This window comes from Chenopodium album, chromosome 3 (genome assembly GCF_948465745.1).
Source record: "Chenopodium album chromosome 3, dcCheAlbu1.1, whole genome shotgun sequence".
NCBI classification, from domain to species: Eukaryota; Viridiplantae; Streptophyta; class Magnoliopsida; order Caryophyllales; family Amaranthaceae; genus Chenopodium; species Chenopodium album.
Genome location: NC_137836.1, coordinates 82,915,415 through 82,933,009, shown reverse-complemented (window position 1 = coordinate 82,933,009; position 17,595 = coordinate 82,915,415). Strand labels below are relative to the sequence as shown.

At 35.9% G+C, this 17,595-nt stretch overlaps 3 protein-coding genes across 6 annotated transcripts; 2 read left to right on the top strand and 1 right to left on the bottom strand.

Annotated features, from left to right (window-relative positions):
- Window positions 1–1,332: 1,332 nt before the first annotated feature.
- LOC145620252 (bifunctional protein FolD 2-like) lies at window positions 1,333–5,461 on the top strand. Of its 3 annotated transcripts, none has more exons than XM_081674911.1 (6): window positions 1,333–1,667; window positions 2,856–3,175; window positions 3,721–3,957; window positions 4,050–4,217; window positions 4,377–4,479; window positions 4,673–4,803. In XM_081674911.1, exons 1-5 carry the CDS (start codon window positions 1,487–1,489, stop codon window positions 4,476–4,478), a joined length of 1,008 nt encoding a protein of 335 aa, XP_081531037.1. In that variant the 5' UTR covers window positions 1,333–1,486; the 3' UTR covers window position 4,479; window positions 4,673–4,803. The 3 variants fall into 3 exon arrangements, with proteins under 3 accessions (XP_081531037.1, XP_081531021.1, XP_081531029.1); XM_081674895.1 differs by lacking the exon at window positions 4,377–4,479 and adding an exon at window positions 5,036–5,461 and having other exon boundaries at window positions 1,335–1,667; window positions 4,673–4,853; XM_081674903.1 differs by lacking the exon at window positions 4,377–4,479 and adding an exon at window positions 5,036–5,461 and having other exon boundaries at window positions 1,336–1,667; window positions 2,859–3,175; window positions 4,673–4,853.
- Window positions 5,462–6,276: 815 nt separating this feature from the next.
- Window positions 6,277–8,617, top strand: LOC145624557 (glucan endo-1,3-beta-glucosidase-like). Its single transcript, XM_081677609.1, has 3 exons — window positions 6,277–7,375; window positions 7,834–8,122; window positions 8,294–8,617. The coding sequence occupies exons 1-3, from the start codon at window positions 6,338–6,340 to the stop codon at window positions 8,320–8,322; spliced, it is 1,356 nt and encodes a 451-aa protein (XP_081533735.1). The 5' UTR covers window positions 6,277–6,337; the 3' UTR covers window positions 8,323–8,617.
- Window positions 8,618–9,109: 492 nt separating this feature from the next.
- LOC145624556 (pentatricopeptide repeat-containing protein At1g07590, mitochondrial-like) lies at window positions 9,110–14,103 on the bottom strand. Of its 2 annotated transcripts, XR_014110448.1 has the most exons (3): window positions 13,593–14,103; window positions 11,100–12,511; window positions 9,110–9,375 (listed from the first exon to the last, which is right to left on the bottom strand). XR_014110448.1 is itself a non-coding variant. In XM_081677607.1 (2 exons), exons 1-2 carry the CDS (start codon window positions 13,926–13,928, stop codon window positions 11,261–11,263), a joined length of 1,587 nt encoding a protein of 528 aa, XP_081533733.1. In that variant the 5' UTR covers window positions 13,929–14,103; the 3' UTR covers window positions 10,735–11,260. The 2 variants fall into 2 exon arrangements, 1 of the variants encoding a protein (XP_081533733.1); XM_081677607.1 differs by lacking the exon at window positions 9,110–9,375 and having other exon boundaries at window positions 10,735–12,511.
- Window positions 14,104–17,595: the final 3,492 nt, after the last annotated feature.

Sequence of the window (17,595 nt, the reverse complement as noted above, 5' to 3'; positions counted from 1 at the left end):
CGCACAAGATGGAGTAACCAATTTAAGCTCATCAATTACCCGCCAATTCAAGCTCATCAATCACTCGCCAATTCAAGTTTATCAATTACCCGCCAATTCCAAGTTCAACGAGGGCAATTGACTTGCTTGTTGAGCAAGGTCCTGAAAATGCGGCGACAATTAAAAGATTGTCCGAGAAACTGTGGGGGTTTGAAATTACCTTGTATTCTGTAATGGGCCTTCTGCTTTCCTATTGGTTGACATTAGATTCGTTGCAATAATTATATTGGCTAGCTCTTAACTGCGTAATGATTTTGTATTATATAGGGTTACAAGATGGCATGTATGACACATTAATATGATAATCTTTCGAGCTATAGTAATATAGTTAAGCTTTTGAAACTGGTGTCTTGGAAAATTGTAGACTCAGGATTGTTGCATTTATATACACAGTTCATCATTTACCACATGGTTTTAACCTTTTTTTCTTACTAGGGTGCCTAGCGTGCGCACCATGTCAAGCCATTTACGGGGAACTCTTGCAGTTGTTGGCAAAATAATGAAAGAAAATATTTTTAGGGGTATAAATGTTCGTACACTATTCTTAAGAGTTTTTTTTTTTTCCTTTCTTTTTCTTGTTTTTTGTTAATTTTTTTTTAAGAAAATCAATGGGGCAGATAAGTAAATAACATTTGGGTATATAATTGTCGAAGCACTATACACATACAGAGTAAGATTTGAATAATTAAAGCACACAAGTACAAACTTAGAGGCAATTAGTATCATATCAATAGGGGTGTATAAATAAACACATATTTTAATGATATATTGTAATTGTTCTCACACTATTCATAAGTGTTTTCACATAATTTTTACTTAGTATTTATAGAGTTGCTTCACCCCTATAAAGAGAATCGACGCAAATTACATAGGGCCATAAGTGTTAATTCATACAACAATGGTATTCAAAGCTTAATAATCACGTTCGATAGCTTTTTCTATAGGGCCGCTTACTCTTTCCATTCCTATTTTAATGCCCATTGCTAATATTTGGGTCAAATTTTGAAATCTTTGACTATAAATTCTCATTAATAGATAATAGTCACATGTAATCTTGTTGGGTTCGTTTTATAGTACTCCGCATGTTTTATTCTTATAAATTTTACACGCTTCTTTATTAGTTAGTGTACAAAATCAACCTAAAAGTTTGATCAAATAAGAGAGTTAGATAAAAAATAGTACAGATCAAATTAGACTATATAAACAAAAATAAGATAAACTAAGCATCCTTACTAATTTGCTCCTCCCTAAGAAGCTATTATGTTCAGCTTAAACAACCCTAACTTTTTCAACACTCTTAACAAAAACCAAAGGATAAACAAAAGATACGAATAAAAGGGACAAAAAAAAGCCGAAAGAGGAAAAGGAAAAAGATAGGCAAGTAGTGTAGCAAGGAGAAGTTTTAGTCAAGAAAAACAAAATCAAGTGTTCACCAATTGAAGTTGAAATGCGAGGAGATCGCGTGATTTTGAAGGCTGTTATCAACAACATAGTTTTCAGGGCTTTCAGTTCTTCTTCAATTCAATCATCACTTTCAAATCAATTTGGTAGACTCAAGCATCTGGGTTTTGATCTTCCTGATGTCTGGCCTCCTGCAACCTGTTCTCAAACTTCCATTACACCTCACTGTAATATTCAATTTTTCTATCTCTTATCTTCTTTTTATTGATTAATTGATTATTGGGTATGTTCTAGAATGTTATTTAAAGCTTTAAAGAATTGAAGTTTGTGAATTTTATGAATAATTGTGAATTGAGTTGTTTGATTGAATGATTAGTGATTTTGGGTAAATGGGTTTATGAAGAATATTTTGATTGGGTTAATACTCACTTGGAAACTGCTTTACTTGGAATTTGGTTAATTTGAGAGAGTAATTTGTAGAAATTACAACTTTTACTCTATTGGAAATTGTTCAATCTTCAGTCTTCATTAGCAGTAGTGTTTTGCATGACTTGTTGATTACTATGTACTGTGTTTCCAGCCCTCGGTGATATAATCTTCTTCATTACTTCTATATTAAGAGATGTGAAAAGAAAAGTTGTTTCTAGTATACTACATGGATTTGTGTATTTTGGACAATTCTACTTTTATTTTTTAGGTTAGTTGATCGACATGTGAAACATGGTTTGCTATTTCTTCGGCCGAGGCTCCAAAATGTTCACATATGCAGTGAAGTGTGGGATAAATGCTACTAAAATGTTGTTTTTGTTAAGTTCATTTTGATATTCTTTTTGGTATGTGATTTGGCTCTAGCAACCATCCGACCATGGGGATGTTTGCCTGAATGGAACGATCTCTAGCGTGGTTATTTTCTAGTATCCTAATCTTTTGTTGCTACAATAAGCTCTTCAACGCTGGCGATTGATATTTAAATTGATGAAACTCAAACTTTATGAAAGCAAGATTTATATGATAGATCTCATTGCTAATATGTTTTTCTCATAATTTGACCTCCTCGGAAGTATTTGAAAGAAAATAAAAAAACTTGGCTAACATTTAGTATTGAAGAATCTGCAAATTATGCCTAATGTAACTATTGATCTCTGTTGCTTGCTTCGGTGCAAACTTGGTTAATTATCTCTGTTGCTTGCTTCGGTGCAAACTTCACTAAATCATTGGAATTACCCAATCTTATAGATAGTTTAAAGTTCTATATTTGCAAGTCAGTCAATCGATGAACCTTTTTAGTCTTCTCCTGGATTAAAATTCCATGCTGTTTACATGTGGACTAATTAGGCACTTGAAAAGTCTGTGAAAAATGTTGATTGCTTGATTATTCTTCAAGAATAATAAATTGTCAATTATGCCATTTGAAGCAGTTGATGGGCCGAGTGCTGAAATCATTGATGGGAAGTCTATTGCCGCTAAAATTAAGTCACAAGTAGCTAGCGAAATTTTAAAGATGAAAGATGCGGTTGGGAAGCAACCTGGTTTGGCTGTTGTTTTGGTAGGTGAAAGAAGTGATTCTCACACTTTTGTCCGCACCAAGATGAAGGCTTGTGATGAAGTTGGGATTTCTTCGTCTGTGATTGAACTGCATGCTGACTGTACAGAGGATGAAGTCTTTCATGTTGTTTCGAATCTTAATAAAGACCCATTGATCCACGGTGTCCTTGTGCAGCTTCCTCTTCCAAAAGTAATTTCTAGAACCATCTCATTATCTCTAGCTCTTTTTTGTCTGTCATATATTAATGAATAATGAGAATGTGTGTAGTAGATTTCTTAAGGCATGCTTAATTGAGGGACTTAAACTTATTTATACACTTACTAATATTAATTAACATACAAATCAAGCTCGTAGTGTCAACTTACTAGCTTCCTATAGTTTTGTCTGGGTGCTTGGGGGTGGGAACTGGGAGGTGGAAGTTCATTACTATAAGGTCTATAACTAAATATAGTAATGTTAATACCTCATGGAAGTACTAAAATAAAAATTGTTTCGCCCCACTTTTAAAAATATATACTCGGTGATTAATCAAGCAAGTTGTGTTAATACCATAACTGTTGTATCAACTGACTATTAAATCAAGCTAGTTTCTTATGTTCTTTTATTGGGTAATACCATATTTTTGGGTTTATAGCTATTAAATCTTCATTAATTTTGGTGCTGCTAGGGTTTGTTGGATCATTTATGGAGTATCATTCATTGGCTTCTGCTAACTGGTGACCTGTTTTGCTCAGCATTTGGATGAGGAGAAGATTCTGAATGTTGTTAATCCTGAAAAGGATGTCGATGGTTTTCATCCCTTCAATATGGGAAGTCTTGCAATGAAAGGAAGGGAGCCCTTTTTTATTCCATGCGCAGCCAAAAGTTGCATTGATTTATTGTTAAGGTCTGGTGTTGAAATCGCGGGAAAGAATGCAGTTGTGATTGGGCGAAGCAAACTTGTTGGATTGCCTGTTTCATTATTGCTGCAGGTACTTATTTCACACAACTCGGTTTAAAATTTATGCGCCTTTTGTGGAAGAGGAATTTACGGATAATGTTAATTTCATTTTTTTTCTGGAAGAGGCACCATGCCACAGTGAGTGTTGTGCATTCATTCACCAAGAACGCACAAGAATTAACTCGTGAGGCAGATATAATCATCACAGATGTAGGTGTGCCCAACATGATTCGAGGCAATTGGTTAAGATCAGGTGCTGTTGTTATTGATGCAGGAACCAATGCAGTTAAGGTAAAACACTTGCAACTTCCTACAGACAATTGAAAAATATTACTGCATTATTTTGTTTCCAATAAAACAAGTGTGGCTTTGTAGAGTTGTGTTGTAGTTACGGAGTATTACTTATAAGTTTCGTTCCTGGTATTAATTATGGCTGTATATCAATAATAGGTACTATTTATGTCAAGGTCATGTTGTTTAGATAATGTGCCGGGCCAAGGTGGTCTTTGGCAAAGTTTGGCCTGTTTTCGGCTTGGGAATATTGTTATATAAGGTATAAGCCGTATACAAAGTTGGACTAAAATCTTCCATTGGGGTCAGTTGAGCCCAAAAATTTTTGCCTACCCAATTGCAACGGGAAATTCTGTCCCCCAAAATATGGCCAGGCCAGTTTGATTGTTTGATGAGCTCTATGTTGAAGGAAGCTTGCGTTGTTTGATACACTGAAATGTATCTGTGCTTTGCAGGACCCAAGTAGGAAAAATGGGTTCCACTTAACCGGTGATGTATGCTTTGAAGAAGCTGTAAGGGTGGCATCTGCTATTACCCCTGTTCCGGGAGGTTTGGGGCCTGTAACAATCTCCATGCTGCTCTCGAATACTCTTGATTCTGCTAAACGCGCTTATGATTTTGTCTAAGGTTTGATTGGTATGTATTCTCTACAACACAGCACCTGCTATTTCATATTTTACTCTTATTTAGGATTCATTTAACTGAACTCATTCTTTTTGTTGGGACTCTTAGTTGTGGTCTTGTGGAGGCTATTTAAGCTATTTGTGTCAATTTGTAGTTCTATTAATCCTCAGTCTAGATTCTCTATGCAACTGTAGGAATCAATAATACTTGTTTGGTTCTCTCAAGCGGCTGTAGAGTATAAAGCTTAAAGTGGCAGTAGCGTATCCTGTAAACTGTAAACTAATCCTGCTGAGGAGTCGAATTGGACATTTAACTAATCCTGCGGAGGATTCAGAACATAGATTATGTGTAGTGATCCAGTAGTACGAAGCCTGGCATAAGAATCATCATGCAAAGTTTTACAGTTGACATAAAGAAGATTAAGAACCCTCAAGCAAAGGTTTAACAGATGACATCCTGAGTTTTTCGAAGTACATATGGTTACAGTCTCATCAATCAGTGCCATTACATTAAGTTGGTCTTGTATGGAGGAATCATATCATGTTAACTCATTGCTCATAGCTTCTTTTTTGTTTTCCTGTTCTTTGTTGCAATCATATCACGTTAACTAATTGCTCATAGCTTACTGTTTTGCTTTCATGTTCTTTGTTTTAATCATATCCGTAACAACTGTGTAAGGACGATTACTCCCTATTTTTGGTGCCTAGTCATTCAATGGTTCTGACCTCTCCTTGTCAATTCGGTTCTAATTAGTTTGTTTATAATTAAAAAAAATCCTTGTTTTTCAAGGTTCTTGTTGATAGTGGAGTTGGCATATTGCATAGACAGCATTTCCCTTTACAGCAAAGGTCTCATTTCTTTTAGGATAGATTTGTCCCACACTATAACTTTCCCATATCCTTTTAGAATTCCCACAATTTTTATTTTTTTAACACTAAATTTTAGACGAAAGTGCTCTTTAACTTATTGACTCTTACCTGAACTTATTGTCTTTACAAGGATATCAAGTACTCCGTACATACTAAGAGTCTATTCTAATTGACTATACTGAATATTTTATGAAAGAAAGAAATTAAAAACTGATCTGAATTGAAAATAATCTGAAGAGAATAGATCTAAATTATTCTAATTTCATCTTATTTTATCCAAAGTTTAACTTAAGTATTGGAAAAGTAAATGATGGAGTACTAAATTGACCATTGATTAAAATGTATGGATAATTGTATACTAATACTATTCACCTTTAACTCTATACGTCAACAGTCAACTGATGCTTAAAATTCCTGAATGTCTTCCTCTAGATGCTTCAAGCCACAATCAAAGAACATAAGTCCACAACTTATAAAACTTTATCACGTGTAAATTCTCAATCACTCTCCTTGACGTGTCTTTGTCACTCTACATTACCCTCCATTATTGACCTCTAAAAGAACATATACCTTCACATCTCCTCCAAACAAAAAACTCCTTCACCTTTATTCTTCCTCCAACCAAAAATGACGAATCACATCCACTTCCTCCTCATTTTCTCTCTCCTCCTCCTACTTTCCACCGCCACTTCCTCTTTCATCGGCGTCAACTTCGGGCGCGTCGCCGACAACCTCCCACCACCTTCCTCCGTCGCTAACTTCCTCACTTCCCAAACTACCCTCACCTCCGTCAAACTCTTCGACTGCGACCCTCAAATCCTCCAAGCTTTCGCTAACACTAACATCTCTCTCACTGTCAACATTCCCAACGCTAACATCATCCAACTCACCGACCCTTCCGCCGCCCAATCATGGGTGTCCTCCAACATCCTCCCTTACCACCCTCAAACCATCATCCGCTACATCGCGGTCGGAAACGAAGTTCACTTCTCCGGCGACAAAGCTCTCATAGCGAACACTGTCAAAGCAATGGAGTCAATTCACCAAGCACTGCAATCCTCGAAAATAACCGACATCAAAGTTACCACCCCTCACTCCCTCGCCATCTTACCCCCGTTAATGTCCCCGAGTTCTGGACACTTCCAGAAGGGGTACGACCACGTCTTCTTCGGCCCGCTGCTGGAATTCCACAGAAAAACTAAATCACCTTTCATGGTTAACCCCTATCCTTACTTCGGGTTCAATGCTTCAATGATTGAATTCGCTATATTCAAGAAAAACGACGGCGTTTTGGACAAGGCAACTGGGTTAAAGTACTACAACATGTTTGATTACTTGATGGATGGGGTTTACTCTGCTATGAAAAGGTTAGGCTATGATGACGTGGATATAGCTGTTGGTGAAACCGGTTGGCCCTCGGCCGGTGATCCGGCTACCGAACCGGCGGCTACTTTGGATAATGCGGTTTCTTATAATGGGAATTTAGTTAAGCATTTGAAATCTGGTAAGGGAACGCCGTTAATGCCGAACCGGACATTTGATACTTATATTTTTGCTCTGTTTAATGAAAATCTTAAGGAGAGTGTTAGTGAGAGGAATTACGGTTTGTTTAGACCGGATTTTAGCCCGGTTTATGACGTCGGAGTTCTGAAGTCGCCTTCTCAGGTATGGGTATATTCGTCTTTTTACTTCTTGTTTGTGGTAGCTGAATTGATTAATAACCTGACATTAAAAAAAAAAAAAAAACCGTCCTTTGTAGTTTGTACTGTAAGGTGTAGGGTAAGCTACTTTATCAAAAACAGTTTTTAAAAAATTGAAATAAAGGGTAGTATTGTCATTTCATGTCTTTTTATTGGAAAATGTTTTCCCGGGTTTCTATAGCATGGGTCCCATCCTCACATAGGATCTCGCTAATGTGACGACTATCTTACTATTAAGTTACTTGTAACAATTTTATGTTTAACTGTTATAGTGCTCCTAGTAAACAATTTTATGTTAAATTGTCATTTTATGTCTTGTTATAGTGCTCGTACTAGTATTAATTTAGAAATGCATGTGACTGACTCAATTGATGGATGATTTAATGTTGCGTAAATAAATTGTTTTTTAAAATTGAATTTAAGGCGGGAGGACCCACAGCGGCACCAACAGCTCCATCGCCGACGGAATCAGGTGGGAAATGGTGCGTGGCAAAACCAGATGCAACTGATGATAAATTACAAGGGAACTTAGATTATGTATGTAGCTTAGGGATCGACTGTAAGCCAATACAGGATGGTGGACCCTGTTTCGATCCCAATACTGTTAGATCTCACGCATCTTACGCCATGAACGCTTACTACCACATCAATGATCAGCAAGATTCCGATTGTTTCTTTGATGGCACCGGTGTCGTCACCTCCAGTAACCCTAGTATGATCTCTACTTTTCCCTTTCACTATTTGAATCGGTTTAGTGTCTATGCATAACTTTAACCATGATTGTTTTTAGAAATCGCGAGTAATATTTTGAAAATGGTGAAGTTAAAAGAAGAAGTTTATTTTATTTCAAACTCTAATTTAATTTATTTTTCCTCTAATGAAGGTTATGAAGCATGTCAGTATGTGACATAACGACATTGGTGGGATCGTGGGAGCTCCAGAATTATTAATAAATATTCAAACTACTACGGAGTACGTATTTAGGTTAGTAGATCATTAATTTTTATTAGTTAATCATAAACTGTCAGTAATTAGTACTATAAGATGAGTTGGATGTATTGTAGTTAGCAAAGAGAGTATCGCTGCAATATTCTTGCAGATGATACATTATGCTGTTGTGAATGTACTACCAGTACTGTACTAGTTACTTTATTTCTTGTGTTGCAAATTTGCAATTACATTAAAGTATATAGGTTTTTTCCTGGAATGTGATCAAATTTCAATAGCCTATTGTATTGTGTGATTTGTGTCAAACAAAATTCAATGTATCATATAGGATTTAATAAACCACCAATTCTATATCAGTATACCTTCAATACTTTAATTAACAACTTGTTCAACATCAAATCTATACTCACAAAAGTACAACATCGATCGATTCTTACCCCTGCCCTTCCGGCTCTCTAAACACTAAAAAAAAGTACAAAAAAGTACAAAACCATGCTCTGCTCCGTTCTTCATATGGTTGTTTCTTGGTCCTTCATCCCCGTTCGCCGCGCCAGTGAAGTCAGCTGCCCTTCTTGGCACATGTTTCAATTAGGAAGCTCAACAATTTAAAGAGAAAGCCCTGAAATTAAATCATCATATGTGATAGGACCGCGACAAATAGGACAAGTAGAATGTGTCCTTAAATACCAGCTGTTTATACAAAAAGTGTGAAATCTATGTCCACAGTGACTCAAAATTGTTTCAGAAAAAGTTCTACGTATAGGTATAACTTCACCATCTACTTCCATCGGCTCCGTGTCATACGATTCAAAACTATCTAAACAAATCACACAATCCAAGCAACTTCGAGTAATTTCATTTCTCTTCTCTACGTCAATTTGTAGTATTACTGGATCCTCCTCCAAAAAGTAGTCTGTTTGAATTTGTATCGTGTTGGTGGTAGGCATTGCACGCAAACTAGGCATACCTTGAACTTGATCATGATTGTTCTGGGCTGAACCGGTGAAAAAACATCTGCTGTAACAATCACGAATTATTAAAATTACTACGATTACTAAAGCAGCAAAGAAAACGAAATTCACTGGTTCCATTGTTGTGTGCTAAGTTGCTAGATCTCTCCACCTTCTATGCAAGGTACGTATATAGATATTCAACTTTGACACTTAAATTTCTCAGCAAGTTTTTTTATTAAGAACAAACAAGTCCCCTATTTATCGTATAAATATATATATATCTCCGTAACACAATTAAAATCCTTGCTATTCAAGATATTATTTTTGAAACATGATATATTTTTGGAATATTTATCTTGTACAGGCCGAAAGATGTTAGAGTTGTAATTTTTGGATCTTATAAAAATAAAATATAAGAATTACAATGATAATTCTAACTATTTCCATAAGATATTATTCTGTAAATTATAAAGATATTTAGGAAAAAATTATCATAAGAAGAATATTAATTAACACTTAGCTTTTCATTAGAAAAAGCTAAATAATCAAACTTTGGTGAAACTACAACTATTCACGTCTATTGTAGAATAAGATTGATTTAAAATGATAAAAAAAAAAACCGACGTTTTTACAGATTTTTTTTCCCTATAAATACAACTATTTTCATTACACATTTGTCAATACATTATTTCAATCCTTAATGTAATATCTTAAAATTTTAAGAAATTAATATTTATAAACTATAAACTGAAAAGATTTAACAAGAACCTAAGTAACAAGAATGGAAGAAGTACATTAGATTGTACTCTGTATACAAGTGCGACAAAGAGGACACGTTTGGTGCTTTGTTAGCCATCTCTGAATACAAAAACTGTGAAACCTATGCCCACATTGCTCCAAAACCTTAACACCACCGTTGTCAACATCATGGTCGTTTTTCGCAACGTCAAAACTATCCAAACATATTACACAATCACTGCAACTCAGAGAATTTTGCAAGATTTTTTCCACGTCTAACATTATTGACTCCACATCTTGTTTGGTCTCCAGTTGGACTTCCCCTAGACGTCGAGGTTGTCCTGGGTTCACTGGTATACTTTGGGCTTCTCGAAGGACTCGACCTTGAGGTTGTGTTGGGTTGGCAGACACATGAATAGCACCACGGTAGGAACGATTCTGGATGCAGCAGCAGTAAAAGCAGGAACATATGAGATAGGAGATACCGCTAGCAATGAAAAAGCCTAACGTTAAATATAACAAAAATAAGAGAACTTCCCCGACACTCATCTCATGATACATGATTTTTGTACTACCTCGGATTTTTTTTTAGTTGCAACTTTAGGGTATTATTTGAGAGATATAAAATGTTCTAAAGTTGCATATAAAAAAAAATATATGCTTAAGTATTAAGATAAGAGTACTAAATATGATACATGAATAGGCAAAAAGATAGCACTACTGAATTTTTAATGTTGAATTGAAGGTAATCACCTTTTTTAGAGTTCTAATAGAACAAGGAGTATTTTCTTTAAAATCAGGATAATAATAATAAATTTATAATAATAACATTTCAATAATATCCACTAGCATTCCAAAATTAGTTTGAATAGGATGAAAAATACAAAACCTAGAAGGAATTCAACTAAAAAAGTACTACAATGATTTGACTGTTTAATCAGTGAATTAAGCTGAGAAGTCTTAAAGATTCACCTTCTCAAATATTCTTTAACCTGTGACAAGAATTTCTTCACAAGTGAAAACCTAAAGATTCAAGAAATTGGGACAGACCTGAAATTAAAGATCAAAGATGTCATCTTCTATCAACCAGATCACTCAAATATTCCACCAGCCCCTCGTCCATTTGATTGTACTGCATAATTCCAATATATGATTAGAGTTTATTGTTGTGGCTTTTTATTCTACACCCAAGCAAAGGATGCAGTTTCCACTCAAGTCCTAAACTGTTCGACAAGCTTAATCAAGCTGTAGGTCTCAGCATCTGGCCTAGCCCCTCCGAGAATCATTCTTCTTAAAAGGTTGGGATTGTAGATCTTAGCACGAACATAAGCTTTTATTAAGCTGTTGTACACAAATGTATACCTAGTATAGTTAGCTTGCTTAAGCTCTTCAAACAAATTCTCAGCAGTTTCTACATCTCCATTCTTGGCAAACATCTCAAGAATGGACAAGGTAGTCTCCAGCCATGGGGTTGATTTTTTCACCTTGCTACTGGTGAATTGCTTCGACCCCATTTCTATTGTTTTCAATGCTTCCTTGGTCAATCCAGCTTTTAAGCAGCCCAAAGTAAGATGTCTATAGGTTATGGCATTAGGTTTGCATCCAAACATCTTCATCTCTTTAAAAAGACCCGAAACCTTATCAATAAATCCATTCTGGCCATAAACAGATATCATGGAGTTATAATGTTCGGTTGATTTCATAACCTCCCGCGACTTTATCTCTTCCCAAAGTTCCTCAGCACGATTCAGCTGTCCAATCCTACCAAATGCCTCTATTGCCAGCAAAAAGCTCTTTGACCTAACATGAGGGAGACCTTGCACAATGCCCCAGATCCGATCAATCTCCTTTGCCTTCCCCATATATCCATACAAAATGATGAGGACATCGAATGTTGACCAATTATTGCCTGTTTTCGACTTCTCAACAGCCTCTACATATGTCTCACATCCACAATACAACCTTGCAACTGCATGTGCAGTCGCTAGAATGCAATATGTAACTTCATTTGGTTCAATGTTCGCCCGCTTCATATCCCCAAAAACTTTCATTAGTCTTTCTATGTTATGATCATTAGCTTCAATCTTCAAGAGAATGTTGAAAGTTGAGACATGAGGGGAAACCTTATCTGCCCTCATTTGAGCAAGGATTTTGGGGATCATTTTCCTACGCCTAGGAGAAGAGTGAAGAATAATCAGACGGTTGAAGATCAAGTGAGAGATAGGATGTCCTAATTCTCTCATTTTTTTCATGTACTCTAAAGAAAGCCTGACCACTCCTTTATCCAAGCATGCAATCACAAGATTGTTGTAGAGCAAATCATTCTGGAATTCAACAGGAGTATTATTAAACAGTCTCTCACCATGAGATATACCGTGAAGTTTAATGGTAAATTCCAGTAGATATGAATAATCCAATTCCTTTGGCCTATATGGCTTCTCTCTAATCACCCACTCCATTACCTGTCAAACCATAGTAAAACTTACATTAATGACATTGAGCAGAAGGTACTTCTAAACTTTGTTCTTATTCAACTAATCACCAGCAGTTATCAAACTCATACTCTGTAAGAAAACTCACATCAATGTCAGTTGGCAGAAGCTAAATCTACAATTTGTTTGAAACTTTTACAAATTAGAAGGAATAATCAAACACACAGAAATCATTAACTAGGTGAAAATGCATGCAGTATCATACTCCTAGGGCCAGGCTTATGTTGAAAAGCAGTTCAGAAAAGAGGTAAACAGCCAAAATTATCCTTCTTTTGTACATTCTTTATGTCTCAGCATATATCATACTTAAGGATGGGTAATTGCATTCAATCCTGATGTAGTATGATTGAAATGGTTAGTCAGATGCCCTTAATTTTTAAGGCAACAACATGTAGTCAGCCATATGATCTTTTCTCAATTCTAGATGATGATAAAAGAAAGCAGAAGTAGCATCCCATAATTTAGCCAATTAATTTTTGAATTCTACATCGGAAAACCAGTAAGGGTCTAATTAACCTCTCAATTATACCAAGATCCTTTCCAACGCCTTTTGCAATTGCAACTTCGCCATCTAAGTGTAGCATAAAGTAGTTTCTACATTAAAGAACATATCCAGATTCAGCTCCTTAAGGATAATTTCAAGCCTTAAAGAGGTTGATGGTTATCTTAGACATATATAGATAATCTATTTGGTTCTGGGCTGAATATACTGCTGCCTATCACTCTTACTTTTTACTAAGAAGTAAGATTACAATGGTTATTTAAATAACACAATCAAAATACCCAGTTCTATGGTCTGCACCGAAGGCGGCTATCATTCAATCAATGCTTGACTACTCCTAATATCTGATCATCTATAAAGGAAACCTCTTTTCAAGCAAATTTATGCAAGTTCAATAACTGAAATTCAATGAATATCACATATTATAATACAAGATATAAACTCAATAAAATTAAGCAAATTAAACCAATTTCAACAATGAATATCACATAATAATAATGCAAGATATAAACCCAATAAAATTAAGCAAGAGGGAAAGAGATAAGCGACCTCAAGAGCACGTTTATGCAACTGGAGCTTCCTCAAACGATTAATGGCATGAAAAATATCACCCCTATGAACAGGAAAACCTTCACCCATCCATTTCTGAAATACATACCCAATTGATTCTCCTCTTGGAAGCCTCTCTATTCTTAAAGACAACATCTTGGGTGCTTCGTCGCCATTAGAGCTCGAATTCTTCAAACCCAACTCAGATTGCTCACTGATTGTTTGAGTACAGAATGTAAATGGGGCTAATTTGTTGCTCGTTTTCAGAGGCACACCAACTGTTCGATGAAATGCCGCAGTGAGTGAACGCCCTAAAGCAAGGGCGATTACTCTCATATTCGTTAGATGTAAGACCAACCCAGTTCATTGGAGAGGCGTTTCAGGATTTCTACAGAAATTTAACCAGCATTAACGCCTTGTTTAATGTGTCTTTAGCCTTCTTTCTTTTTGAGCTTGAGTTGTGAGAAGTATACGTGAAAAAGAGAAGCTGATGCTTAAATGAATAAAATCCCACCATGTGAACCCTTTTTTTTTTTTTTTTTTTTTTTTTTTTTTTTTGAATAGCAAATGTGAAGCCTAGTTAGAGCTGTCAATTTGGGTAAACGGGTCGGCTTTGAGTCGGGTAAGAGTGGGTCGGGTCAATTTTGATTAATTTCATAACTTATGCGGGTCGGTTTGGGTTGGGTCATGCTTGAGTCGGGTTACGTCGGGCCATAGTTCTTATCATGTTTGGGTCTGGTTAATAACAGGCCGAGTTACATTCGGGTCGGATGAACAATAGGTCGGGTTTAATTCGGGTTTTCACGGGTTAGGATAATTCTCAGGTTCGAGTCGGGTTCGATTCAAGTCAATAATTTGCGGGTTAGAATCAGGTCGGGTCATTCTCGGGTTTAAGTCGGGTTTGGTTCAAGTCAATAATTTGCGGGTTATAATCTGGTTGGGTCATTTCCAAGTCGGGTCATTCTCGGATTCAAGTCGGGTTAAATTCAAGTCAATAATTTGCAGGTTACAATTAGGTCGGGTCATTTCCAAATCAGGTCATATTCGGGTTCAACTAACTATAAATAGATAATTATCATTTTTATCAAGCTAATTATTTCCTTTGACTATAATATATATGACAATATACTAGGGAACTATAGTTTATAATTTAAGAAGATAATTATCTCCTTTGACCATACAACAAATATATACTATATTTAACTCTTAAATTTGAGGATGATGCTCCTTTCTTTTGCTGGCCTGGACCGACTTGGTCTCCCTAGACAAAATGCTTTGATCAACAATGATAAGGTGGTCTAAATTTCATTTAAGGTGATTTGAAATCAGGTCAGGAACAATTTGGGTTGAATTTAGGTCAGGTCAATAACAAGTCGTGTTGATTTCGAGTCGGGTTAGTAACAGATCAGGTTGAATTTTAGGGTCGGGTAAGTAATAGGTCTGGTAAAATACTGGTCGGGTCAATAACAAGTCAGGTTGAATTTGGGTCAAGTCAATAAAAAGTCGGGTTGATTTCAGGTCGGGTTTGTAATAGGTTGGAATAAATTCGGGTATGGTTAGGAACGGGTCATGTTTAATTCAGGTCAGGTTAGTAACAAGTCGGGTTAAATTCGGGTTTTGAAGGGTTAAAACGGGTTAGGGTCAATTTCGCTTCAAGTCGGGTTCGATGAAAGTTAGTTAAATTAGTCGTTGTAAACCAGTAAATCGGTGCAAGTTGTAAACCAGTAATTGGCCGTTTAACAGCAAATTGGATGGTTCCACATACCCGATTGGATTCCCGCAGGGTATCAAGGATCAAGGTAAACATTTCGTCAATTTTTTATTTCCGGGCAAAAAAAAGTCAAAAAAATCCAAAATTGAAGGCTAATATTCACGCTTTTTGAGAAATTTTGGATGTTTTGGGGCCCGATGTCGAAAAGTCTTGAAATTCTATGGGATACATCTTGGGGTCATATAATGCCGTTTGGAAACATTTATGATCATTATATGTTGTCTTAAATGTTCGTGGTAAACTTGAATTAATGAAATCGGTGCAAGTTGTAAACCGGTAAATTGACTGTTTAAAGGCATATTGGATGATTCCACCCACCCAATGGAACTCCCGAAGGGTATTAGTAACCATGGTAATCATATCGGCAATTTTTATTTCCGGGCGAAAAAAGTCGAAAAATTCCAAAATTGAAGGCTAATATCCACGCTTTTTGAGAAATTTTGGAGGTTTCGGGTTCCGGTGTCAAAAAGTCTTGAAATTTTAGGGGATACATCTCGGGGTCATATAATGTCGTTTGGGACCATATACGATCATTATTTGTTGTCATATATGTTCGTGGTAGGCTTAGCTTGAGTTAATGAAATCGATGCAAGTTGTAAACCGCTAAATTGGCCGTTTAAATGCAAATTGGATGGTTCCACCCATCCAATGGGACTCCCGGACTGTATTAGGGATCATGGTAAACATTTCGGCAATTTTTATTTCCGGGCGAAAAAATTCAAAAATTTCAAAATTGAAGGCTAATATCCACGATTTTTGAGAAATTTTGGAGGATTCGGGGCCCGGTGTTGAAAAGTCTTGAAATTCTAGGGGATACATATCATGGTCATATAATGCCGTTTGGAACTATTTATGATCGTTATATGTTGTCATAAATGTTCGTGGTAGGCTTGATTTAATGAAATCGGTGCAAGTTATAAATAGGTAAATTGGTCGTTTAAAGTCAAATTGGATAGTTCAACCCACCCAATTGGACTCCCGGATAGTGTTAGGGACCATTGTAAAAATTTCGGCAATTTTTATTTTCGGAGGAAAAAAAAGTCAAAAAATTCAAAATTAAATACTTATATCAACGCTTTTTGAGAAATTTTGGAGGTTTCGGGGCATGGTGTCGAAAAACCTTGAGATTTTAGGAAATACATCACGGGGTCATATAATGACGTTTTAAACCATATATGATCATTATGTGTTGTCATAAATATTCATGGTAGGCTTGATTTAATGAAATCGGTGCAAGTTGTAAACCGGTAAATTGGTCGTTTAAAGGCAAATTGGATGGTTCCACCCACCCAGTTGGACTCCCGAAGAATATTAGGGACCATGGTAAACATTTCGGCAATTTTTATATCTGGGCAAAAAAAAAAAAAAAAACCAAAAAATTCTAAAATTGAAGACTAATATCCACGTTTTTTGAGAAATTTTGAATGTTTCGAGGCCCGGTGTGGAAAAGAATTGAAATTTTAGGGGATACATCTCGGGGTCATACAATGCCGTTTGGAACCATTTATGATCATTATATGTTGTCATAAATGTTCGTGGTAAGCTTGAGTTAATGAAATCGGTGCAAGTTGTAAACCGATAAATTGGTCATTTAAAGGCAAATTGGAAGGTTCCACTCATCCAATGACTCCTGAACAGTATTAGGGATCATGGGAAACATTTCGACAATTTTTAATTTCGGGAGAAAAAAAAGTCAAAAATTTCAAAATTGAAGGCTAATATCCATACTTTTTGAGAAATTTTGAAGGATTCGGGACCTGGTGTCGAAAAGTCTTGAAATTCTAGGGGATATATCTCGGGGTCATATAATTCCATTTGGAACCATTTATGATCATTATATGTTGTCAAAAATGTTCGCAGTATGCTTGAGTTAATGAAATCTGTGCAATTTGTAAACCGGTAAATTGGCCGTTTAAATCCACCAATTCAATTAGAATCCTAGAGGGTATTAGGGACCATGGTAAACATTTCAGAAAAATTTATTTATGAGCAAAAGAAGTTAAAAAACTCCAAAACTAAAGACTAAGGGTTCGTTTGGCATTGCTGTGGTTTTCTGTTTTTTGGTTTTTTGTTTTCTAAAAGTATATGATATGAGTCCCATAATGAATAAAAAATTATATAAACTTATTTAAATTATGATAATTTTGCAAACTGACAACATAAAAGTGGAAACACCTTTTTTTTTGTTTCTTGTTTTTGGTTTTTGGTTTTCAAAAAAACAGGAAACTGAAA

Coding starts and splice junctions, on each gene's coding strand:
- LOC145624557 (XM_081677609.1), top strand. CDS start 6,338: ATGACGAATCACATCCACTTCCTCCTCATTTTCTCTCTCCTCCTCCTA. Junction 7,376..7,833: donor TTCTGAAGTCGCCTTCTCAG/GTATGGGTATAT, acceptor ATTGAATTTAAG/GCGGGAGGACCCACAGCGGC. Junction 8,123..8,293: donor CGTCACCTCCAGTAACCCTA/GTATGATCTCTA, acceptor CCTCTAATGAAG/GTTATGAAGCATGTCAGTAT.
- LOC145620252 (XM_081674895.1), top strand. CDS start 1,487: ATGCGAGGAGATCGCGTGATTTTGAAGGCTGTTATCAACAACATAGTT. Junction 3,958..4,049: donor CTGTTTCATTATTGCTGCAG/GTACTTATTTCA, acceptor TTTTTCTGGAAG/AGGCACCATGCCACAGTGAG. Junction 4,218..4,672: donor CAGGAACCAATGCAGTTAAG/GTAAAACACTTG, acceptor TGTGCTTTGCAG/GACCCAAGTAGGAAAAATGG.
- LOC145624556 (XM_081677607.1), bottom strand. CDS start 13,928: ATGAGAGTAATCGCCCTTGCTTTAGGGCGTTCACTCACTGCGGCATTT. Junction 12,512..13,592: donor TGCATAAACGTGCTCTTGAG/GTCGCTTATCTC, acceptor ATGGTTTGACAG/GTAATGGAGTGGGTGATTAG.